This window comes from Bufo gargarizans, chromosome 4 (genome assembly GCF_014858855.1).
Source record: "Bufo gargarizans isolate SCDJY-AF-19 chromosome 4, ASM1485885v1, whole genome shotgun sequence".
Taxonomy (NCBI): Eukaryota; Metazoa; Chordata; class Amphibia; order Anura; family Bufonidae; genus Bufo; species Bufo gargarizans.
In genome coordinates this window covers 424,002-450,506 of record NC_058083.1, presented here as the reverse complement: position 1 = coordinate 450,506, position 26,505 = coordinate 424,002, and the positions used below count along the sequence as shown (strand labels likewise).

General features: G+C 49.2%; 1 protein-coding gene across 1 annotated transcript; it reads left to right on the top strand.

Annotated features, from left to right (window-relative positions):
• The first annotated feature begins 5,249 nt into the window (after positions 1-5,249).
• GCKR (glucokinase regulator) lies at positions 5,250-24,822 on the top strand. The gene is made up of 20 exons (XM_044292370.1): positions 5,250-5,316; positions 7,303-7,383; positions 7,487-7,642; positions 9,352-9,420; positions 9,514-9,582; positions 10,243-10,316; positions 10,434-10,500; positions 11,196-11,249; positions 11,779-11,873; positions 12,215-12,320; positions 12,645-12,760; positions 12,927-13,025; positions 17,143-17,240; positions 19,508-19,584; positions 20,304-20,400; positions 20,552-20,649; positions 21,006-21,089; positions 22,309-22,458; positions 22,542-22,670; positions 24,557-24,822. The coding sequence occupies exons 2-20, from the start codon at positions 7,324-7,326 to the stop codon at positions 24,722-24,724; spliced, it is 1,866 nt and encodes a 621-aa protein (XP_044148305.1). The 5' UTR covers positions 5,250-5,316; positions 7,303-7,323; the 3' UTR covers positions 24,725-24,822.
• The last annotated feature ends 1,683 nt before the right edge of the window (positions 24,823-26,505 follow it).

Below are 26,505 nucleotides of genomic sequence, written 5' to 3'. Positions count from 1 at the left end.
CAGAAGGGCAGGAGCTGTGCAGATCAGTACAGAAGGACAGGAGCTGTGCAGATCAGTACAGAAGGGCAGGAGCTGTGCAGATCAGTACAGAAGGGCAGGAGCTGTGCAGATCAGTACAGAAGGGCAGGAGCTGTGCAGATCAGTACAGTAGGGCAGGAGCTGTGCAGATCAGTACAGAAGGGCAGGAGCTGTGCAGATCAGTACAGAAGGGCAGGAGCTGTGCAGATCAGTACAGAAGGACAGGAGCTGTGCAGATCAGTACAGAAGGGCAGGAGCTGTGCAGATCAGTACAGAAGGGCAGGAGCTGTGCAGATCAGTGCAGAAGGGCAGGAGCTGTGCAGATCAGTAAAGAAGGGCAGGAGCTGTGCAGATCAGTACAGAAGGGCAGGAGCTGTGCAGATCAGTACAGAAGGGCAGGAGCTGTGCAGATCAGTACAGAAGGGCAGGAGCTGTGCAGAACAGTACAGAAGGGCAGGAGCTGTGCAGATCAGTACAGAAGGCAGAGCTGTGCAGAACAGTACAGAAGGGCAGGAGCTGTGCAGAACAGTACAGAAGGGCAGGAGCTGTGCAGATCAGTACAGAAGGGCAGGAGCTGTGCAGATCAGTACAGAAGGGCAGGAGCTGTGCAGATCAGTACAGAAGGGCAGGGGCTGTGCAGATCAGTACAGAAGGGCAGGAGCTGTGCAGATCAGTGCAGAAGGGCAGGGGCTGTGCAGATCAGTACAGAAGGGCAGGGGCTGTGCAGAACAGTACAGAAGGGCAGGAGCTGTGCAGATCAGTACAGAAGGGCAGGAGCTGTGCAGATCAGTACAGAAGGGCAGGAGCTGTGCAGAACAGTACAGAAGGGCAGGAGCTGTGCAGATCAGTACAGAAGGGCAGGAGCTGTGCAGATCAGTGCAGAAGGGCAGGAGCTGTGCAGATCAGTACAGAAGGGCAGGAGCTGTGCAGATCAGTGCAGAAGGGCAGGAGCTGTGCAGATCAGTACAGAAGGGCAGGAGCTGTGCAGATCAGCACAGAAGGGCAGGAGCTGTGCAGGTCAGCACAGAAGGGCAGGAGCTGTGCAGATCAGCACAGAATGGCAGGGGCTGTGCAGATCAGTACAGAAGGGCAGGGGCTGTGCAGATCAGTACAGAAGGACAGGGGCTGTGCAGATCAGTACAGAAGGGCAGGGGCTGTGCAGAACAGTACAGAAGGGCAGGAGCTGTGCAGATCAGTACAGAAGGGCAGGAGCTGTGCAGATCAGCACAGAAGGGCAGGAGCTGTGCAGATCAGTACAGAAGGGCAGGAGCTGTGCAGATCAGTACAGAAGGGCAGGAGCTGTGCAGATCAGCACAGAAGGGCAGGAGCTGTGCAGATCAGTGCAGAAGGGCAGGAGCTGTGCAGATCAGTACAGAAGGGCAGGAGCTGTGCAGATCAGTACAGAAGGGCAGGAGCTGTGCAGATCAGTACAGAAGGGCAGGAGCTGTGCAGAACAGTACAGAAGGGCAGGAGCTGTGCAGATCAGTACAGAAGGGCAGGAGCTGTGCAGAACAGCACAGAAGGGCAGGAGCTGTGCAGATCAGTACAGAAGGGCAGGAGCTGTGCAGATCAGTACAGAAGGGCAGGAGCTGTGCAGATCAGTACAGAAGGGCAGGAGCTGTGCAGATCAGTACAGAAGGGCAGGAGCTGTGCAGATCAGTACAGAAGGGCAGGAGCTGTGCAGATCAGTACAGTAGGGCAGGAGCTGTGCAGATCAGTACAGAAGGGCAGGAGCTGTGCAGAACAGTACAGAAGGGCAGGAGCTGTGCAGAACAGTACAGAAGGGCAGGAGCTGTGCAGATCAGTACAGAAGGGCAGGAGCTGTGCAGATCAGTACAGAAGGGCAGGAGCTGTGCAGATCAGTACAGAAGGGCAGGAGCTGTGCAGATCAGTACAGAAGGGCAGGAGCTGTGCAGATCAGTACAGAAGGGCAGGAGCTGTGCAGATCAGTACAGAAGGGCAGGAGCTGTGCAGATCAGTACAGAAGGGCAGGGGCTGTGCAGATCAGTACAGAAGGGCAGGAGCTGTGCAGATCAGTACAGAAGGGCAGGAGCTGTGCAGAACAGTACAGAAGGGCAGGGGCTGTGCAGAACAGTACAGAAGGGCAGGGGCTGTGCAGAACAGTACAGAAGGGCAGGAGCTGTGCAGAACAGTACAGAAGGGCAGGAGCTGTGCAGATCAGTACAGAAGGGCAGGAGCTGTGCAGATCAGTACAGAAAGGCAGGGGCTGTGCAGATCAGTACAGAAGGGCAGGAGCTGTGCAGATCAGTACAGAAGGGCAGGAGCTGTGCAGAACAGTACAGAAGGGCAGGAGCTGTGCAGATCAGCACAGAAGGGCAGGGGCTGTGCAGATCAGTACAGAAGGGCAGGAGCTGTGCAGAACAGTACAGAAGGGCAGGGGCTGAGCAGAACAGTACAGAAGGGCAGGAGCTGTGCAGAACAGTACAGAAGGGCAGGGGCTGAGCAGAACAGTACAGAAGGGCAGGAGCTGTGCAGATCAGTACAGAAGGGCAGGAGCTGTGCAGATCAGTACAGAAGGGCAGGAGCTGTGCAGAACAGTACAGAAGGGCAGGAGCTGTGCAGATCAGTACAGAAGGGCAGGAGCTGTGCAGATCAGTGCAGAAGGGCAGGGGCTGTGCAGATCAGTACAGAATGGCAGGAGCTGTGCAGATCAGTACAGAAGGGCAGGAGCTGTGCAGAACAGTACAGAAGGGCAGGAGCTGTGCAGATCAGTACAGAAGGGCAGGAGCTGTGCAGATCAGTACAGAAGGGCAGGAGCTGTGCAGATCAGAGCAGGAGATTGTGTAAATGAATTCCTCTTAATTCTCCAGTTAACCCCTTGATTCATGAAACTGGAAATACGTGTTTTGCTTCAGTTTGCAGAATGCAGTAGCGCGTTCACTATCCTGCTGTGTCCCTGGAGCGATGGCGGTGCTCGCAGGTCACATTATTTTAGAGTTAGTATCTTATTGCAGAAAATATCTAACAATAATGGAGTCTGCTGATGGACACAAAACGGTGACCCCCCCCACATGATATCTGATATAGGAGGGAATGTCGGCTGTAAATATTAGGTTGTCCTGTATTCACAGCTTCTCCAGACTTCAGTGACGTAGGAGACAGAAATAACAGCAGATCATACAGAACTGCAGCCAGGTCCAGGGTCACAGGGACTCGTTGTGTCATGTGGATGACGCTGGAGGAAAGGTCATTGTCCTCGTGAAGCAGGAAAATAAGCGCATTCTGCTGAGCAACCACTAGAGGGCAGTGACACAGACTGCAATAAAGTGTAGGGACAGGCGGTCACCCACTGAGTCACGTATCTGTGTCATACATGACCCCTGATGGTACCGTCTGTCTGTGTCATACATGACCCCTGATGTCACCATGTCCCTGTGTCATACATGACCCCTGATGGTACCGTCTGTCTGCCTCACACATAAACCCTTTTAGGATATGAGAGGAGCACCCAGTTTAGGTTTATTACTGGCATAAGACGTCCTGACATCATGGAGCTCTTTACTGTGTGTGAATGGAGATGGAACCAGGTGAGAGGTGAGGCCACCATTCACCGGGTGAAGGGCAATTGTCCTCCCGTATTGAGGCGTGAGGCACCTGAGATCCTCCAGGTCTAATGACACAGGAATAGGAGGCGGTGACCATCAGATGTATGAATGTCCTGCTTCTCAAAAAGTATTCACACCCCGGGACTTGCTCTGTTGTATAGCAGGATCCCCACAGACACGAATCCGAAAATAAATCTCAAAATCTGGTGATCGCACCCGTTTGACCAAATGTATATAAATGAACGCTCCTCTTCTTCCCACAAGGCATTGGCGGCACAAGCTCCACAAGGAGAGACGCTACCGGGAGAGGTACAAAGAAAATAAATGTAAACAATTGTGAAATCAAAGGTCGAATCAAGTTCTCAGCAAAAAAATATATATAAAAAAACCACATAAAACTTTTCCATGATGGAGATGTGCCTGACAACCGTGCAATTCGCAGCACTTACAGAAAATTCACCATTTCCGCCAGTGTTGAGCGAATCAAAGTGGACTTCGATACGAATTTCAGGAAAAATTGGATTCATGGCATCTGAGGGGTTCAATGATGGTTGGCGGCGCCATTCCCCGTCATTGCGCCCGCTACATACAAAGAAATGCGCTTGGTGACTAAGTAATTTGTCACGAAGCAAATTTCCTTGTGAAATCCGGCGAAGCAGCCGAATCACATTTTCTATAACTTCGGTCTAATTTGCCTTTAATTCTCTAATTCCCGCCATGGCACAGTTACCAAATTTCACCAAAAAGTGGACGTAACAAAACTGCCACAGACGAAGCAACGGCCGTCCTAGAGCCCACAGCGTAGCACCCGCCGTATGTGACAAACCACCATCAGGCGGTTACCGGCTACACGCAAATGGCAGCCGTGCAAGATCTAGTTGTTGCATCATCTCGATGAGGACAATCCCGAAAGTCACGTTGAATTTACGGAATAGGTGTCACAGCAATTGCAACGGGACACACATTTGGCAGATGCAACACAGACCCTGTACGGCTAAATTTGGCAACTGTGCCACGGCAGATGAATGGTTGGTTAGGGTGCTGAGCGTAGAATTCCGTTGCAATGACTGGGGTGCTGCACTCGCCGGAGATCAGCGCAGTCCCTGTCCTCTGCTCATGTGTTAATCTCGCAGCCATATCTGTGTCTGTAACAAAGTGGAGATTGGAATGATGATAACTGTGGCAGGAATGAAGGTTCATCAGATTGAGGCACAGATTTGGATTCCTCGTCGAATTCTTCATTAGATACCTATGTCACATGCACCCCCTCTTCTTGACTTGGTTCTAAGATGGCTGCTTTCAAAATGGCCACTGTGTTGGACACCGGCCCCCACAAATCTGCCACCTTCTGGCATTCCCAACCACGGTTTTCCATTTATTCAGGTGTCTCCATACTTTTGGACCACCCTATACAGTATATGGCTCGGTATAGAGACCACACGGTAGAGCATTATTTGAGAACTGTCTATAGAAGCAACCAAAAAAAGAACCTGGTTCTGGTGGGGAATGAATGGTACATACATTGTGTGCCGTAGAGGGAGGAGGGGTGCACCACGTTCTGTGCTGTCCAGGAGGAGTTGTTTTCCACAGTTTTTCACTCAGGACGCTTGAAGTTTAACCAAAAAGTTTAATCATTAAAATGCTGATCTGATAAGAAGAGAAAAACAAGACTTTGTGGGACTTCAGCCGGGACTGTGAGACCTGACAGAGCAAAGGACGGGCAGCACCTTGTGTGAGTATCTCCTCGACAGGCAGGACTCCACCGAACTCCAGGGGCAACAATATGAATGAATTAATGACTGAGTGTGTGTTCTCTTGGTGGAAGGGGTGATATCCTGGATTACTGGGGTACATGTTCTCTAGGAGAAAATGGTAATATCCTGGATTACTGGGTGTATGTTCTCTAGGAGGAAGAGGTAACATCCTGGATTACTGGGTGTATGTTCTCCTGGTGGAAGGGGTGATATCCTGGATTACTGGGGTACATGTTCTCTAGGAGAAAATGGTAATATCCTGGATTACTGGGTGTATGTTCTCTAGGAGGAAGAGGTAACATCCTGGATTACTGGTTGTATGTTCTCCTGGTGGAAGGGGTGATATCCTGGATTACTGGGTGCATGTACTCTTGGAGAAAAAATGGATCATGGATTACTGGGTGCATGTTCTCTTGGAGGAAGGAATTGTATCCTGGATTAATGGGGTACATGTTCTCTAGGATGAAGGGATGACATCCTGGATTACTGGTTGTATGTTCTCCTGGTGGAAGGGATGATATCCTGGATTACTGGGTGCATGTTCTCTTGGAGGGAGGGGTGATATCTTGGATTACTGAGGTACATGTTTTCTTAGAGAAAGGGGTGATATCCTAGATTACTGGGGAGTATGTTCTCTTGGAGTAGGGGGTGGCATCCTGGATTATTGGTGGACATGTTCTCTTGGAGAAAGGATGGATCCTGGATTACAGGGGTACATGTTCTCTTGGAGGTAGGGGTAATATCCTGGATAAATAGGGTACATGTTCTCTTGGAGAAAGGGGTGATATCCTGGATTACTGGGATACAAGTTCTTTTGGAGGAAGGGGTGATATCCTGGATTACTGGGTGCATTCGCATTTACGGAGCGTGGCCCCGATCTTCCGCAGCAATTGCGTACAAGAATAGGCATTTCTATGGGGGTGCCGGCCGGGTGTATTGCGGATCCACAATGCACTACGGATGTATGAATGGAACCTTAGAGGAAGGGGTGATATCCTGGATTACTGGGTGTATGTTCTCTTAGAGGAAGAGGTGATATTCTGGATTACTGGGGTACATGATCTCTTGGAGGAAGGGGTGACATCCTGGATTACTGGGGCACATGTACTCTTGGAGAAAGGATGGATCCTGGATTACTGGGTGCATTTTCAAATGGAGGAAGGGGTGATATCCTGGATTACTGGGGTACATGTTCTCTTGTAGGAAGAGGTGATATCCTGGATTACTGGGTATATGTTCTCATGGAGGAAGGGATGACATCCTCCTGGATTACTGGGGTACATGTTCTCTTGGAGGAAGGGGTAATATTCTGGATTAATGGGTGCATGTTCTCTTGGTGGAAGGGGTGATATCCTGGATTACTGGGTGCATGTTCTCTTGGTGGAAGGGGTGATATCCTGGATTACTGGGTACATGTTCTCTTTGAGGAAGGGATGATATCCTGGATTACAGGGGTACATGTTCTCTTGGAGGAAGGGATGACATCCTGGATTACTGGGGTACATGTTCTCTTGGAGGAAGGGGTGATATCCTGTATTACTGGGGTACATGTTCTCTTGTAGGAAGGGATGATATCCTGGATTACTGGGGTGCATGTTCTCTTGGAGGAAGGGATGATATCCTGGATTACTGGGGTGCTTGTTCTCTTGGAGAAAGGGGTTATATCCTGGATTACTGGGGTACATGTTCTCTTGGAGGAAGAGATGACATCCTGGATTACTGGGGTGCTTGTTCTCTTGGAGGAAGGGATGATATCCTGGATTACTGGGGTACATGTTCTCTTGAAAGAAGGGATGATATCCTGGATTACTAGGTGCATGTTCTCTTGGAGGAAGGGGTGATATCGTGGATTACTGAGGTACATGTTTCGTTGGAGGAAGGGGTTCAGACTATAATCATTATTAGTAAAGAATCTTCTAAACTCCAGATTTTCTGTAACCCTGTTGAGTGGGTAATTTTTACAGAGACCCCATCAAATCACAGCCATGAGAGGGACCCGCAAATACAGGCACATCATTGACACTCCAGACCCTGGGAAATGGGAGGTAAATATATGAGCTGGACAAATGTATATTATGTGCTATAAAGAAATCTGCAAGGGGGGAGGAGCTCATAGATGACATGTCTCCTGGTCATATTTCTATCTAGCTGGCTGGCTACGAGGAATCTCTGCCCATCAGTGAAAAGTCCAATCCTATTACCAGAGAAATGGACAAAGCTGACCCAAACACACTGGTCCAGTTACTCCGAGACTGCGATGCTGAGATCTTCCAGGAGGAAGATGAGACCATCATTAACTACCAGGTGGATACTGGGAAAGTAAAAGCATGAGATGAGGCCAAGAGAGGGAACTAAGGGACATAAGAGATGGGAGAACAAAGGGATAAAAGATGAAAGAAGAATCAGGGGATAAGGCCTTAGAGAGAGAGAGAACCATTGTCATGAGAGATCGGGGGACCAAAGGGATGAGAGAAGAGTCAGGGGAGGAGGCTTTAGAGAAAGAACCATGGTCATGGGAGATGCTGGGACCAAAGAGAGGAGAATTTAGGGAATGAGGCCTTTCGAGAGACAGAACCATGGTCATGAGAGATGGGGGGTCCAAAGAAATTAGATGAATATTGGAGGGATAAGGCCTTTAAAGAGAGAACCATGGTCATGAGAGATGGAGGTACCTAATGGATGAGAGAAGAATCAGGGGAGGAGGCCTCAGAGAGAGAAGCATGGTCATGAGACATGGACAGACCAAAGGGATGCAGGAATAAAGAAGAATCAGGGGATTAGGCTTTAGAGAGAGAACAATAGCCATGATAGATGAGGGGACCAAAGGAATTAGAGAAGAATCAGGGGAGGAATTAGAGAGAGAAGCAAGGTCATGAGAGATGGAAAGACCAATGGGATGAGAGATGAGAGGAGAATCAGAGGACGAGGCCTTAGAGAGAGAGGCGTGGTCATGAGAAATGAAGAAACCAAAGGGATGAGAGAAGAATCAGGGGAGAAGCCTTAGGTAGAGAAGCATGGTCATAAGAAATGCAGATACCAAAGGGATGAGGAGAATCAGGGGATGAGGCCTTTAGAGAGAGAAGCATGGTAATTAAAGATGTAGGGACCGAAGGGATGAAGGATGAGAGGGGAATCATGGGATGAGGTCTTAAAGAGAGATCTATGGCCATGAGAGATGGGGGGGACCAATGGGATGAGAGGAAAATAAGAGGACAAGACTTTTATAAAGGAAACCATTGTCATGAGAGATAGGGGGACCAAAGGGATGAGAGGAAAATCAGGGCATGAGGCTGAGAGAGAATCATGGTCATGGGAGATAGGGGGTCAAAGAGAGGGATGAGAGGAGAATCCGGGTCTGAGGCCGAGAGAAATAAACATGGGCATGAGAGACTAGGGTTTCAAAGGGATGAGAAGAAAATCAGGGGCTGAGGCAGAGAGAGAACCATGGACAAGAGATGGGGAGGCCAAGAGGATTAGGAATGAGAGGAGAACAAGGGTGAGATAGAGACAGCACTATTCACATAAGAGGTGGGGAGTTCTAGTGGGTGAGGGAAGAGAGAAGAGCTAAAGGATGAGGTAAAAAGGAGTACCAAGGCATAAAAGATGGAGTGGACAAGAGGATGGGACGAGAAAAGAACCAGGAGGTCAGGGATGGGAGAGCATGCAAGTGGAGCACCAGGGTTGAGGAAACAGAGTTGAGAGAGAAGAAACAGGGTAAGGTGAAGCCCAAGAGAATTTCACAAAGGTGATGATGAATGACAAAATATAGAGGAAATAGGATAGGGAGAGGTAACATTGGGAAATTTATTTCTTCTGAGTAATGACACCGGAGATAAGAAAACCATGAGACACACAAGATAAATATGTGCCTTGCTTCTGTTAGAAGCATAAGATAATTGTTTTAGTTGGTCGGTAAGATTTTACTCTTATAGAGATAAGTTGATATAATTATCTACTGCGGCTACCACATATTGACCATATTGGAAGAGTGACATTAACCCTGTGTTCCCCAGAGACTATACAGCGAGTCCATCCTGAAGACAGTGGCAGACATTGCTAAGAAGGTGCAGCAGATCATAGAGGTAATAATGGCTGGATAGAAGATGTCTTGTACATAGTATATACTGCTGTCCCAAGGGAAGTGTCTGATAAGTCTCCTGTCCTACATCTTGCAGAATCCAGCAGACGGCCTCATAGTTCTTAGTGGATGCGGCACGTCTGGGCGGTTGGCGTTACTGCTTGCGGTGAGTCCCTGTCTTCTCATTCACCATCACATGTGGTGGACACCATGGCTCTTCATATCCAGTCATGCACACTGGTAGCCATGCCATTTTTCACCAGGGAATCAGTTCAGTTCTCTGCCTGCATTTAAAAACCCTGGACAGAGATGCTTGCTGGTGCCCTCCACAGACATTTCACCATCTGCTCCCACTGCCAACACCAAACAGTAGAGGTGGATGTCTCATTTAGCAACATTGTCTTTGGCCATGTACCAGTAATGTACGGGTATTTCCAGCACTGCCAGAGCTTCCAGTTTCCATCTGAGCACCACGGTCCCATACAGGTTTCCTCTATGGCTTACCCTGGTGGTGGCAAGTTCTGGAGGGCTGTACAGGGATTCTCATGGGTCTCTGTTCTCAATGGAGACACGCAACCTCAAATCTCAAGAACCATACATGATGGTGAAGATCATTGAGTCAATTATATTTAGGAGTTTTGGAGAAAATACAGGAGCATAGGGAACATACATATAGAAGACAACAGACATTGTCCCTGGTCAGATATATGGTGGAACACTGACCAGTAAGCCACCCCTTTGCCCCCCCCCCCCCCCAAATATCCTCTTATTCTTCATTCTTCACTGTCTTCTGGTCTCAGATGACTCCTTTTATCTGATTCTGCAGAATTCCTTCAACCGTCTGATGAAAGGACTCCACCAGATCCCGTGTTATACCTACATAATAGCAGGAGGGGACAGGTGGGTGCAGTTTTACATCGATTTCCAGTCCTATCAGATAGGAAGGACGCGCTGACGTGGAATTCATTGTTTGTTCTGGCAGAGGTGAGACTTTTCAGTAACTTATTGTATCTGCAGATCTGTTGTGACAGCGCAGGAAGCACCTGAGGACAACCCTGCCCGTGGACAGGAGGAACTGCAGAGAGTAAGTGACCACCAGGCTGCCACATACAGCAGCTGGGTATCATGTATAATGTGCAGGGTATTCATGGACCATCACCGACCTGCAGGTAGGGTGTTCAAGGTGGACATGCAGATCATCGGTCATTGAGACTGGGTCACCTGCAGTTGGCAGTAGATTACCTACCACGGTCACTGCCAATGCTGCCCGTCTTGGCTTGGACAGTACAGAAGCATTATTAACTGTTTCAACACTGCTGAAAAATGTGATAATCTTGTGCTTTTGCTGCAGGCTGTAAGATTAGGTGGTTCTTTGAGTTGCTTTTTGGACTGACATCTAGTGGCCACAGCAGAAACTGCAATATTTAATCATAATGAAACGCTAATAGTGGTCATAAGTGTGAGACACGTGAAAACAGCATCCACGTGTCTCACGCGATCAGTCTGTCACCCTGTGCATTATATTGTACATTATATCACATGATACATAAGGGGAAGAAACATCAAATACCAGAGCAGTGAGGCTTGTTATAAATGACTTCCAGTCTTACTTCATCCTCATCCTGTGTGTTACCTCATATCATCACCCATTGTCCTCATGTCCTTTCCTCCACCTTTTCATCCTCTTGACCCTTGGTCTTGCTCAGTTTTCTGGTTTATGTCTCGCTTGCCCCCCGTTGTTACTTCTATCTCATTCTCTGAACATTCATGTGTTTCCAGGTGTGTGAAGGAAAGAAGAAGGTCGTGTTTATCGGGATCTCCTGCAGTCTGTCTGTGAGTATTCAGCCATCTCCATCCTCACGTTTAATGATGAATTACATCTCTGACCAGATCCAGGACCAAGGCCACAACAGAGCCTGAGCGATGAATTCTAGGAATTATGGGGGTGCTCCTCCCAACATTCCCTGTTTACTGGATGCTCAGCGATGTTGAATAGGTTTGGTCATGGTTCATGTTGAACCCAACTCTTGAGTGAGTGGATTATAGATGTAATGTTGAGCTGGTTTTCCCTTCACTCAGAGTAAAAGTTCAGTTTACTACCCCACTTCTGTATCTAAGTACCCTGGCCAAAGTATTGCTGCTTGTTGTTACCCCCTGACAACCAGCGCACTTGGCCTCTGGCTATCACCAGCTACCCCATCATGTAGAGACCAATCGTACACCCTACATGTCCACTACATTTCCACATGTCCATTCTCCTGGAGTCCACCTGAAAGCTGCTATGAGGTGATAGTTCTCATTATCTGGTGACCTGATGTGAGCTCTTGATGATCACTTCTTAGTCATGTCTGTATCTCTACAGGCTCCGTTCATCGCAGGTCAGCTGGACTTTTGCATGAAGAACCTGGATGTGTTCCTGCCAGTCCTTGTAGGGTTTAATCCAGTCTCCATGGCCAGGTGGGTGAAATGACAAGAATCAGGTGGGCGAAGTGACTAGTCTCAAGGGGGTGAAGTGACCAGAGTCAAGTGGGTGCACTGGCCATTGTCAAGCGGTGAAGTGACCTGGATTAAGTGATTGAAGTGGCCAGGGTGAGGTGGCTAAGTGACTTGGGTCACATGGGTGCAGTGGCCAGGGTCAATTAGGTGACGTGAGCAGGGTTGGGTGAAACCACTCTTAGGTGGGTTTGTGACCAAGGTTGAGTTGGGTAAAGTGAATGGGCATAGTTTGGGTGAAGTGACCAGAGTCAAGTGGCCGCAGAAGATTTTTTTTGGTTCTCATCAGTAATATTACTACCCAGGAATGACAAGATTGAAGGCTGGAACTCCACATTCAGGCAGGTGGCAGAGCAGATGCAGAACCTCCAGGATTCTCAGAGGGCATTCATACTGAATCCGGCAGTGGGGGTAAGTGCACACAACCTACAGACTTTCACCTCCCAGTCTTCTGGTTCACGTCTGTCCATGCACATGTGGCAATTCACATTCTGTCCACATTGCCAGGGTCCACATAACAGCCTGATATCTGCAAGCCATCAGTGGTTCTCTTATTATAATACTCTCTCCTTGGCTTTTACGTCAAGAGAATCCATATTGGACACCATAAAGTCTAGAAATAAAATGCATAGAGTAAATTTTATGATGCTAGCATTGTGTTTAGTGGCTCCAGCTAAATAAAATGTTGTCAGTCTCAAAGCATACACTCATGAATTTCTTCTCTCTGTGTCTCAGCCTGAAGGTCTCTGTGGTTCCTCGCGCATGAAGGGTGGAAGTGCAACCAAGATCCTTCTGGAAACCCTGTTTCTGGTGTCGCACAAGGCCAGCTCTAAAGTAGAGGTGACAGAGAAGTGAGTGAGGGGAGTGCTCTTTCTGTATCATGTGTGAGGCCTCCTGGGATGGTACAAGTGACTGTGCCCCAAAGTGATGTCACTTTACACAGCCTAATGTCAAGCTAATAGAGAGTAATGTCTACCAGCCTTCTAGAATGCCACAGCATCTTCTGTCTATGTGCAGGTGTCTGCTGGAAATTCTCAGGACGTACGAGAGAGCACACAAGGTGACCTACTCCCAAAGCAAGAAGATTGCTGCGCTTGTCAAGCAATCAGCTACAAGGTAATGAGACACCCGATTGTAAAAATACTTGTGCAGTAATCAAAATTGACAGCCAGATGGCAGAAGAGATGTCCCAGTGCCCATTGGTGTAACGATAGATGGTGGCAGCAGGGAGTCATAAACTATGAACCTTCTGTATTTATAATAAAGACCACCAGGTGGCAGCAGAGCATCAAAAAACTCTGTTCCTGCTGTAGTTATAGCACAGACCACTAGGTGGCAGCAGAGCACTATAAACTCTGTTCCTGTGTAGTTATAGCACAGACCACTAGGTGGCAGCAGAGCATTATAAACTCTGTTCCTGTGTAGTTATAGCACAGACTACCAGATGGCAGGAGAGCATTATAAACTCTGTTCCTGTGTAGTTATAGCACAGACCACCAGATGGCAGGAGAGCATTATAAACTCTGTTCCTGTGTAGTTATATCACAGACCACCAGGTAGCACCAATAGTCACATTATTGGTCAGTAGTGTTGATCGAGCATCAAAGTGCTCGGGTGCTCGAGTAGAAAACTTTGGGATGCTCTGGTGCTCTACAGAGCATCCGAGCACAATGGAAGTCAATGGGAGAACCAGAGCATTAAACCAGGCAGCCCCTGCTCTGAAGAGAGGAGGGTGTCTGGTTCGCTGCTGGGAACGATGTTGTCCGAGTAGTACGCCACTTTTCCAGACTGACAATAATATGCACCAAACTGAAGATAAAATCAATTTTAGAGGAAACATTGTTAGGAAACATTCTTTCCTGTATATTTACTTGTATATAAAGTACAAGTGCTGCCAAAAATTACAAGGAAGAGGCGCTCCGATACAGCCTGTATATACCATAATGGAGGGCCTCATTCACATTGTGGTACAATTGTTCAGTTAGTGGGACTCCTACACTCATAAATCCTATGCACTAAGTGAAAGGGCTGCCAAAAATTACAAGGAACCGGCACTCCAATACACCCTGTATTACACATAAAAGAGGGCATCATACACACCCTTTAAAAATTATGATTGCTGGCCTGCTGGTGACCCTCAAAAACATTTGGAGCAAGGGCCTGCTGGTGACCCTCAAAAACATTTGGAGCAAGGGCTTGCTGATCTGACCATCTAAAACCTCAGGAGCGAGGGCAGCCTAATAAGCATGTTGATATGATGGAGGAGGAGGATGAGAAAAGAGAAATTGAACTATGTACCTTGTTTGTGGTGGAAGGGGTGCAGGGAATACAGTGTATTCAGTACATTATAAACAACACATTTAAAGTGCCTTTATGTTCACCCACTTTCCTCTGGTGGAGTAGAGACGTCAGGGGCATTCCAGGCCTTGTTCATTTTGATAAGAGTCAATCTCTCAGCATTTTTAGTTGACAGTCGGAAGCGCTTATCTGTTAATATGCCCTCAGCAGCACTAAATACCCGCTTTGACAAAATGCTGGCGGCAGGGCTGGCCAGCACCTCCAAGGCGTAAAGCGCCAGTTCGCGCCTCGTGTCCAGTTTAGACATCCAGTATTTGTAAGTCACAGAGGGATCAAGGAGGACACTGACATGGTCTGCTATGTATTCCTTCACCATCTTCCAAAACATTTCCCTCCTTGTACCACTAGGCCGCGCTTCAGGGTGAGGTTGCTGGCGGGGTGTCATGAAACTGTCCCAGGCTTTGGAGAGTGTTGCCCTGCCTCTGTTGGAACTGCTGTGTGTTCCCCTCGTCTCCCCTCCTCGGTTGCCCAAGGAAGTACGGACTCTGCCGCCAGCGTTGTCAACTGGAAATTTTTGGAGCAATTTTTCCACAAGGACCTTCTGGTATTGCACCATTTTGCTCGTCCACTTAACCACAGAAATGAGAGATGAGAAGTTCTCTTTGTAGCGGGGGTCGAGAAGGGTCAACAACCAGTAATCGGTGTTGGCCAAAATGCGTAAAACGCGTGGGTCATGGGAAAGGCAGCCTAACATGAAGTCAGCCATGTGTGCCAGAGTCCCAACAGGCAAGATTTCACTGTCCTCATCACCTTCTCTTCTACCCATCCATGCTGAACAGATGGAATAAACCTGCTGTGGGTACTACCCTCTGTAGCGGAGGCAACAATCTCCTGCTCCTCCTTCTCATCATTCAATTTGTGCAGAGAAGATGAACTGAGGGTGGTCTGGCTATCACCCTGTGTAATGTCTTCCCCCATTTCCACCTCTTCCACATGCAAAGCGTCGGCCTTAATTGTGAGCAGCGAGCATTTCAGTAGACACAGAAGTGGGATGGTGACGCTGATAATAGCGGTATCGCCACTCACCAAATGTGTTGATTCCTCAAAGTTGCGTAAAACCTCACAAAGGTCAGACATCCATGCCCACTCCTCCCTTGTGAATAGTGGCAGCTGACTTGAAAGGTGACGACCATGTTGCAGCTGGTATTCCACTACTGCCCTCTGCTGCTCACAAAGCCTGGCCAACATGTGGAACGTGGAGTTTCCGCGCGTGCTCACGTCGCACAACAGCCGGTGAGCTGTCAATTTCAAGCGCTGCTGCAGTGTTGCCAGACCAGCAGCAGCTGTAGATGACTTTTAGAAATGGGCACAGACGCGGCGCACCTTCACTAGTAGCTCAGGCAAATTGGGGCAGGTTTTGAGAAACCACTGAACCACTAGGTTGAACACGTGGGCTAGGCATGGTATGTGTGTGAGCTTGCTGAGCTCCAAAGCCGCCACCAAGTTACGGCCATTAATCAGACACAACCATGCCTGGTTGTAGGTGGAGTGGCAAGACCCACAGCTCAGTCTGGTCCTTTATCTCCTGCCACAGCTCTGCGGCGGTGTGCTGTTTGTCCCCTAAGCACCACATTGCCTTTTCCAGCCTGTTGCGGTGCTGCGGATCCCCCCCTCCTCTGTACTGCTGTCCTCGCTCGGCTTGCCACCTTCCCAGGTTGGGTCAGTGACTTCATCGTCCACCACCTCCTCTTCCACTTCCTCACTCTGCTCATCCTCCTGACTTGTTGACCTAACAAGAACCTCACTTATTGACAACTGTGTCTCATCCTCATCATCAACCTCTTGAGACACTAATTGCGGTTGACTTATTGGCAACTGTGTCTCATCATCATCATCCACCTCGTGAAACACTAATTGCCGTTCCCCACCGTCATCTTCTTCTGACTGTGGATGCTCAAGAGTTTGGGAATCAGGGCACATTATCACCTCATGTCCCTCTTCAAGCGGGCTTGGCGAGAGGCCCAAATCAAGGAATGGCGATTAAAAGAGCTCCTCGGAATATCCGAGTATGGGATCACTTGTTTGCCTAGACTCTCCATGGTGGGTGGAAGGAGTATCAGGGTGAGGATTCTGTTGACCAGACTCTTGTCTACTGAGACTGGACTTTGTGGAAGACAGGGTGGTGCTTAACCGACTGGAAGCATTATCTGCTGCAATCCAACTGACCACCTGGTCATATATTTTGCAGCCAGATAAAAGAATAGTCCTTAAAAGGACTTTTGGGTGTCTAACACCTTTCAACACTAAACCCTGCATAGAAAAAAAAAACAATTCCTGTCCCTACACTATCTGTCCCTTCTGCTGCAGCTCTCCCTGACTAAGACTGAGCCGAACCACGTGTCATCGGGTGCTATATAGCACCCGATGACGCGTTCCGGCCAGCCAATCACTGTAATGCCAGTAACCAACATGGCTACGGCATTACAGTATGGGCAGTACTTGGGCAGTACTTACCTGCACGTTTATTGGCTGCGTAACAAACGTGCGGGGAGGAGACTCGAGCATCGCGCTGGAGCACACGCGGTATTCAGCCGAGCACAGCGATGTGCGGAGCATCGCGATGCTCGAGTCAAAATGGTGTTCGGCCGAGTATGCTCGCCCAGCACTATTGGTCAGTAAAGTTGTGCCTAAATCATTCACTGTTTATGCTTGCTGTCAGTGAATGTGAATGCCCATGATTTCCTCCATATAGTAATAACCTCATGTGATGCTCTGATACCTGAAGTGAACAGGACAGGTTATCAGATCAGCAGCCGAACAATGTAGACTCCATTCAGTGACAGCAAGCAGAGAGCTGACCAGAGTGATGTGTAGCCCCTGTGTCTCTGGGCTGGTGACCACACTGACCCTCACTACTGACTATGTCTTGTTTCAGTCTCCAGAAGAAGGGGCACCTGTACCTCTTGGGCTGGGGGACGCTGGGACTGGTGGGGATCATGGACGCCGTGGAATGTGCTCCCTCCTATAACGCAGGTGAGATGGGGGGCCTGGGATCACAACATGTAATACGGTGTACACACGGTGCACTGCTACACATTACACGGACAGCACACGCGACGACCACTCACACTGCACATCGGTCATGGTTACCTTGTGCCTGTCACGGTTAGAGCCCCAGAGACCCACAAACAACGTGGCAGGTAATCTGTGGCTCTTACCCCTCAGAATTTCTATCTTGTACGGCCCCCAGTGGTGTGCGGTATCTGTACTGCCCCTGGTTGTGGTATATGGTATCTGTACTGCCCCCGGTGGTGGTGTGCGGTATCTGTACTGCCCCAGGTGGTGGTGTGCGGTATCTGTACTGCCCCTGGTGGTGGTGTATGGTATCTGTACTGCCCCCGGTGGTGGTGTGCGGTATCTGTACTGCCCCAGGTGGTGGTGTGCGGTATCTGTACTGCCCCAGGTGGTGGTGTGCAGTATCTGTACTGCCCCCGGTGGTGGTGTGCGGTATCTGTACTGCCCCTGGTGGTGGTGTGCGGTATCTGTACTGCCCCTGGTGGTGGTGTATGGTATCTGTACTGCCCCCGGTGGTGGTGTGGGGTATCTGTACTGCCCCAGGTGGTGGTGTGCGGTATCTGTACTGCCCCTGGTGGTGGTGTGGGGTATCTGTACTGCCCCCGGTGGTGGTGTGCGGTATCTGTACTGCCCCCGGTGGTGGTGTGCGGTATCTGTACTGCCCCCGGTGGTGGTGTGCGGTATCTGTACTGCCCCAGGTGGTGGTGTGCAGTATCTCTACTGCCCCCGGTGGTGGTGTGCGGTATCTGTACTGCCCCCAGTGGTGGTGTGCGGTATCTGTACTGCCCCCAGTGGTGGTGTGCGGTATCTGTACTGCCCCTGGTGGTGGTGTATGGTATCTGTACTGCCCCCGGTGGTGGTGTGGGGTATCTGTACTGCCCCAGGTGGTGGTGTGCGGTATCTGTACTGCCCCTGGTGGTGGTGTGGGGTATCTGTACTGCCCCAGGTGGTGGTGTGCGGTATCTGTACTGCCCCCGGTGGTGGTGTGCGGTATCTGTACTGCCCCCGGTGGTGGTGTGCGGTATCTGTACTGCCCCTAGTGGTGGTGTGCAGTATCTCTACTGCCCCCGGTGGTGGTGTGCGGTATCTGTACTGCCCCCAGTGGTGGTGTGCGGTATCTGTACTGCCCCTGGTGGTGGTGTATGGTATCTGTACTGCCCCCGGTGGAGGTGTAAGGTATCTGTACTGCCCCTGGTGGTGGTGTATGGTATCTGTACTGCACCCAGTGATGGTGTAGGGTATCTGTACTGCCCCCAGTGGAGGTGTAAGGTATATGTACTGCACCCAGTGGAGGTGTAAGGTATATGTACTGCACCCAGTGGAGGTGTAAGGTATCTGTACTGCACCCAGTGGTGGTGTAGGGTATCTGTACTGCTCCCAATGGTGGTTGTGTACGGTATCTGTACTGCCCCCGGTGGTGGTTGTGTAGGGTATCTGTACTGCCCCCGGTGGTGGTGTAGGGTATCTGTACTGCCCCCAGTGGTGGTGTGCGGTATCTGTACTGCCCCTGGTGGTGGTGTATGGTATCTGTACTGCCCCCGGTGGTGGTGTGGGGTATCTGTACTGCCCCAGGTGGTGGTGTGCGGTATCTGTACTGCCCCTGGTGGTGGTGTGGGGTATCTGTACTGCCCCAGGTGGTGGTGTGCGGTATCTGTACTGCCCCCGGTGGTGGTGTGCGGTATCTGTACTGCCCCCGGTGGTGGTGTGCGGTATCTGTACTGCCCCTAGTGGTGGTGTGCGGTATCTGTACTGCCCCCGGTGGTGGTGTGCGGTATCTGTACTGCCCCCGGTGGTGGTGTGTGGTATCTGTACTGCCCCTGGTGGTGGTGTATGGTATCTGTACTGCCCCCGGTGGAGGTGTAAGGTATCTGTACTGCCCCTGGTGGTGGTGTATGGTATCTGTACTGCACCCAGTGATGGTGTAGGGTATCTGTACTGCCCCCAGTGGAGGTGTAAGGTATATGTACTGCACCCAGTGGAGGTGTAAGGTATATGTACTGCACCCAGTGGAGGTGTAAGGTATCTGTACTGCACCCAGTGGTGGTGTAGGGTATCTGTACTGCTCCCAATGGTGGTTGTGTACGGTATCTGTACTGCCCCCGGTGGTGGTTGTGTAGGGTATCTGTACTGCCCCCGGTGGTGGTGTAGGGTATCTGTACTGCCCCCGGTGGTGGTGTAGGGTATTCATGTAGGGGATTATTGACCCTCCCTCTTCCTCTTCCTAGACTGGCGAGACGTGCGGGGCTTCATTAATGGAGGATACCACACTCTGGAGAACCAGGAGGGGGAGCTGACATCGCTGGTGAGTGAATTAGATATGGAAAACCTGCCGATGAGTCCCTGAGGACCTCCTTGTGATAGGCAGATGTTTACACACTGGAGATTAACAGTTAGGCTTTTTTCACTGATCCGTTTTTTGTTTCCGTTGTGTTTACCTTTCTGTTCCGTTTTTCCGTTTCGTTTTTCCGTATGGCATATACAGTAATTACTTAGAAAAAATTGGGCTGGGCATAAAATTTTCAATAGATGGTTCCGCAAGAACGGAACGGATACGGAAGACATACGGATGCATTTCCGTATGTGTTCTGTTTTTTTTTTTTTGCGGACCCATTGACTTGAATGGAGCCACGGAACGTGATTTGCGGGCAATAATAGGACATGTTCTATCTTTCAACGGAACGGAAAAACTGAAATACGGAAACGGAATGCATACAGAGTACATTCCTTTTCTTTTGTGGAACCATTGAAATGAATGGTTCCGTATATGGAACGCAAAAAAACGGCCCATAAACGGAAGGAAAAAAAACGGTTGTATGAAAGAGGCCTAAGCCTGTGGAAGTGTTGGCGGGCAGCCACAGCCAGTGACAGCCAGCCTGCTGCCGCCTGTGGTTATCCTCGGAGCATTGGCAGAAAACACCTTAATGCTATCTGCTAATGAGATCCTCCTGACTGACACTGACCAGGGACCATCAGCCTCCACGTTGTACCTCTCGTGGTCAGTGACCTTCTCGTTCATTCCAGGGCCCACAATTCACCATCTCACATGAAGATTTTGTGAAGAGCGTCCTCCCGTCAGTGTCGGAGACAGACACCATTGTCTTCCTGTTCACTATGGATGGTAAGTGAAGATCCCCGCTCTCCAGCTCTTGACCCAGGAGCTCACAGGATGTGGTGGGGGTTGATTTGCTGGGGGTCTCAGACCCACATTATTCCCAGCTCTGTATGGCGCTATTTCCCGTGAACATGCTCAGTTCTCTTTCTGTTTTCAGATGAAGTCACTGAGGTGGAGAAACTGGTGGAATTAGTGAAGGAGAAGACATCAAACATCCATGCCATATGCCACGCCACCGCAGGACAGTACCTGCCGGTCAGTATGCCACGGATGTGCCACCTACATTATTACTGGTCAGTACTAGGTGACCCAGTGCCAGATATGATGACCATGTTGAGTTGGGTGACCTTAGGTTTAAACCCTCCCTCCACATGTCCAGCACCATTAACCATGTCACGCCCTGTACTGCAGACTCCGTCGACCTCCTATAACTTCCTGTTACTTAGCTGGTCCATGATTTTCACCTCTGCAGCCATTTTACAATGTGACTCCGCCCACAGATTATACTGTATTCTGTGTTATCAAAAACGTCTTCGAAACGATTGAGAGGTTGTCCCAGCCCAGCCCCCAGATACAGGGTCAGTGATGTCATTATGTATCTTCACTTATAGAACTCAACCAAGAAGATGATTCCGAACCCCATCGTCATCACGTGGCCCATCCTCTTCCTGGAGTATGAGGGAGCCTTCATCCAGGTATAGTCCTCCAAGTCCACTATCTGTACCAAAAGAGATAGAGGGGGACCAACTGGGTGGAGTGTTTGGTGATGAAAGTTCTAGACCCTGAGGATGGTGGACATATTAAAAGCACGTCAGAATATAGGCTGCTCTCCTTGTTATACTGCATGTCCTAGTCAGTAGGTACAGTAGTCTTTTCCCAAGATCTTGTCAGTAGGTAGTCTGTGTTCCCAAGATCTTGTCAGTAGATAGTCTGTGTTCCCAAGATCTTGTCAGTAGGTAGGCTGTTTTCCCAAGATCTTGTCAGTAGGTAGTCTGCGTTCCCAAGATCTTGTCAGTAGGTAGTCTGTGTTCCCAAGATCTTGTCAGTAGATGGGCTGTTCTCGCTTACTCTTGTCAGTAGGTAGGCTGTTCTCCCTTACTCTTGTCAGTAGGTAGGCTGTTCTCCCTTACTCTTGTCAGTAGGTAGGCTGTTCTCCCTTACTCTTGTCAGTAGGTAGGCTGTTCTCCCTTACTCTTGTCAGTAGGTAGGCTGTTCTCCCTTACTCTTGTCAGTAGGTAGACTGTTCTCCCTTACTCTTGTCAGTAGGTAGGCTGTTCTCCCTTACTCTTGTCAGTAGGTAGGCTGTTCTCCCTTACTCTTGTCATTAGGTAGGCTGTTCTCCCTTACTCTTGTCAGTAGGTAGGCTGTTCTCCCTTACTCTTGTCAGTAGGTAGGCTGTTCTCCCTTACTCTTGTCAGTAGGTAGGCTGTTCTCCCTTACTCTTGTCAGTAGGTAGGCTGTTCTCCCTTACTCTTGTCAGTAGGTAGGCTGTTCTCCCTTACTCTTGTCAGTAGGTAGGCTGTTCTCCATTACTCTTGTCAGTAGGTAGGCTGTTCTCCCTTACTCTTGTCAGTAGGTAGGCTGTTCTCCCTTACTCTTGTCAGTAGGTAGGCTGTTCTCCCTTACTCTTGTCAGTAGGTAGGCTGTTCTCCCTTACTCTTGTCAGTAGATAGGCTGTTCTCCCTTACTCTTGTCAGTAGGTAGGCTGTTCTCCCTTACTCTTGTCAGTAGGTAGGCTGTTCTCCCTTACTCTTGTCAGTAGGTAGGCTGTTCTCCCAGGCTCTGGTTAGTAGGTAGGCTGTTCTCCATTACTGTTGTCAGTAGGTAGGCTGTTCTCCATTACTGTTGTCAGTAAGTAAGCTGCTCTCCATTACTGTTGTCAGTAAGCAGGCTGTTCTCCCTTACTCTTGTCAGAAGTTCCAGCGGGAGCTGAGCAGTAAGTGGATCCTGGACACGGTGACCAGCGGAGCTCACGTTCTTAAAGGGAAGATTTACCGAAACTATATTGTGGATTTTAGAATCTGCAATTCCAAGCACTTCCAGAGGGCTGTGTCGGTGCTGCAGGTGAGGGGTCGGATGTGACAACACAGCGGAGATACCTGCACCTAATACTCTGTATAATATATGTGTACCCCATTACCATACAGCGGCTGAGCGGGCACCCCCAGACCCACTGCACAGAGACCCTGCTTCAGTCTATCTACGGGGAACAGACCGAGCAGATGAGGAACACAGAGATTTCACAGCACATCAGAGCCGCAACGTCCAGGGACAAGGTGAGAGTCCTGGGCCACAAACTGGGACCATTACTGGAGCCGTCCCCCATAACAGTGCAAAACATACTGAGGGACCTTATCCAGCCATCTGCAGTATGCAACAGCAGTGCCAGCCCCCGTACCCGCATAGCAGTATCAGACAGGATACTATACAGCAGTGCCAGCCCCCGTACCCTCAAAGCAGTATCAGACAGGATACTGTACAGGAGTGCCAGTCCCAGTACCCGCATAGCAGTATCAGACAGGATACTATACAGCAGTGCCAGCCCCTGTACCCTCAAAGCAGTATCAGACAGGATACTGTACAGCAGTGCCAGTCCCAGTACCCGCATAGCAGTATCAGACAGGATACTATACAGCAGTGCCAGCCCCCGTACCCTCAAAGCAGTATCAGACAGGATACTGTACAGCAGTGCCAGTCCCAGTACCCGCATAGCAGTGTCAGACAGGATACTATACAGCAGTGCCAGCCCCCGTACCCTCAAAGCAGTATCAGACCGTACTGTACAGCAGTGCCAGCCCCCGTACCCGCATAGCAGTATCAGACAGGATAGTATACAGCAGTGCCAGCCCCCGTACCCTCAAAGCAGTATCAGACAGGATAGTATACAGCAGTGCTAGCCCCCGTACCCACATAGCAGTATCGGACAGGATACTATACAGCAGTGCCAGCCCCCGTTACCTCAAAGCAGTATCAGCCCGTACTGTACAGCAGTGCCAGCCCCCGTACCCGCATAGCAGTATCAGACAGGATACTGTACAGCAGTGCCAGTCCCAGTACCCGCATAGCAGTATCGGACAGGATACTATACAGCAGTGCCAGCCCCCGTTACCTCAAAGCAGTATCAGACCGTACTGTACAGCAGTGCCAGCCCCCGTACCCGCATAGCAGTATCAGACAGGATACTATACAGCAGTGCTAGCCCCCGTACCCGCATAGCAGTATCAGACAGGATACTGTACAGCAGTGCCAGTCCCAGTACCCGCATAGCAGTATCAGAAAGAGTACTGTACAGCAGTTCCAGCCTTCAGCAGTAGCCTACATTAGATCCAGTCACAGTACCCTCATAGCAGTATCAGCAAAGTACCCCATAGCAGTATCAAACAAAGTACTGTACAGCACTTCCAGCCAGTCACAGTACCCTACAGCAGTGTCAGCCCCAGTAGCCCCATAGCAGTATCAGACAGAGTACCATTGAACTGTGCCAAGCAGTCACAGTACCATACATAACAGTGCCAGCCAAGATACCATATAAACATCAGTAAACTCAAAACAGTTCCCGACAACAGTATCTACCTGCTGCAGTATCCTACAGCAGTGCCAGTCAACCACAATAAACCTCAGTGCCTCATAATTGTGACAATGCTAGTACCTCCATAACAGTGCCCTCCAGCCACAGTACCCACCACAGTGTCAGTAAACCCTAGTACTCCATAACACAGCCACTTGCTGACTCCAAATAACAATGCCAGTCTCTGTGTCCAGACATGCACCTCCTCCTCCTCCACTCTCAGCAGTCTTTCTGTGCCAAAAATCTTAGGCGATAGATTATTAACAGCAGCTGGAAAGAAGGCACCAAAACCCTTCACCACCAGTCTGGAGATCCTGGGTGGCACCAGCAGGCTGGCATATGGCACTATATAGAATGAGTGGACGGATGGCGGACATCAGACGGACCGTGAAGGCTGCTGGGTGAATGTGTTCTGCCGCCTCCACCATACACGTACATGCTCAGCCTTGGCCCCATGGTTATCTCAATGGGAGAGGGGAATAGGCTACTGCCAGACAGCAGAATTGTGATTTCAGCTGTGAGTGTAATTTGAGTTCTCAATTACGATTGGTTGCTGGAAGGCAGCAGCAGTCACATGTTCACTCCTCTGTACAGGTGCTGCCGGCAGCCATTGTGAGTTTGCTGCGTAACTGCCCGGTGGCGGAGGCCAGGACACGTCTCGAGTCATCCGAGAGTATCCGGGCGGCCATTGAATCTTCTCTCAATGTTCCGGGAAGGAAACGAGTGGCGGAGAGCACAGAGTCAGCAGGACGCAGCCGATAGACATCCCAGAGTCAGCGCTGGTTGACAGGACGTCTCCGGAATAATTCTGTATATTTCCAGATTTTTGTATCTTTATTAAAACTGAAATTGTAAACAAATACAAATTCAAACTTTATCTGTGACCAATCAGAGGGCAGGAATTCATCACATGATCTGACCAGGGATGTATCAGCCCGCCCCCGAGGGAGTAGGGGGACAGGGTATGAATGTCTGTTCACTGAGGGGCCCCTGGAAATAACCGTGTGTCTGCTTCTTCCACATCGAACAGTAGATTATATGTTCATAAGTCTAAGTCACGGCTTCTCCAACCCATGTTCATGTGAGATGGAGGATGAGTGACATCACAGCTCACCAGATATATTCTACAGCAGTGACATCACAGCTCACCAGATATATTCTACAGCAGTGACATCACAGCTCACCAGATATATTCTACAGCAGTGACATCACAGCTCACCAGATATATTCTACAGCAGTGACATCACAGCTCACCAGATATATTCTACAGCAGTGACATCACAGCTCACCGGATATATTCTACAGCAGTGACATCGCAGCTCACCAGATATATTCTACAGCAGTGACATCACAGCTCAGCAGATATATTATACAGCAGTGACATCACAGCTCACCAGATATATTCTACAGCAGTGACATCACAGCTCACCAGATATATTATACAGCAGTGACATCACAGCTCACCAGATATATTATACAGCAGTGACATCACAGCTCACCAGATATATTCTACAGCAGTGACATCACAGCTCACCAGATATATTCTACAGCAGTGACATCAGAGCTCACCAGATATATTCTACAGCAGTGACATCACAGCTCACCAGATATATTCTACAGCAGTGACATCGCAGCTCACCAGATATATTCTACAGCAGTGACATCACAGCTCACCAGATATATTCTACAGCAGTGACATCACAGCTCACCAGATATATTATACAGCAGTGACATCACAGCTCACCAGATATATTATACAGCAGTGACATCACAGCTCACCGGATATATTATACAGCAGTGACATCACAGCTCACCAGATATATTATACAGCAGTGACATCACAGCTCACCAGATATATTATACAGCAGTGACATCACAGCTCAGCAGATATATTATACAGCAGTGACATCGCAGCTCACCAGATATATTCTACAGCAGTGACATCACAGCTCACCAGATATATTCTACAGCAGTGACATCACAGCTCACCAGATATATTATACAGCAGTGACATCACAGCTCACCAGATATATTCTACAGCAGTGACATCACAGCTCACCAGATATATTCTACAGCAGTGACATCACAGCTCACCGGATATATTCTACAGCAGTGACATCACAGCTCACCGGATATATTATACAGCAGTGACATCACAGCTCACCAGATATATTCTACAGCAGTGACATCACAGCTCACCAGATATATTATACAGCAGTGACATCACAGCTCACCGGATATATTATACAGCAGTGACATCACAGCTCACCAGATATATTATACAGCAGTGACATCACAGCTCACCAGATATATTATACAGCAGTGACATCGCAGCTCACCAGATATATTATACAGCAGTGACATCACAGCTCAGCAGATATATTATACAGCAGTGACATCGCAGCTCACCAGATATATTCTACAGCAGTGACATCACAGCTCACCAGATATATTAAACAGCAGTGACATCACAGCTCACCAGATATATTATACAGCAGTGACATCACAGCTCACCAGATATATTATACAGCAGTGACATCACA

Coding starts and splice junctions, on each gene's coding strand:
- GCKR (XM_044292370.1), top strand. CDS start 7,324: ATGAGAGGGACCCGCAAATACAGGCACATCATTGACACTCCAGACCCT. Junction 9,421..9,513: donor AGGTGCAGCAGATCATAGAG/GTAATAATGGCT, acceptor TACATCTTGCAG/AATCCAGCAGACGGCCTCAT. Junction 10,501..11,195: donor GACAGGAGGAACTGCAGAGA/GTAAGTGACCAC, acceptor ATGTGTTTCCAG/GTGTGTGAAGGAAAGAAGAA.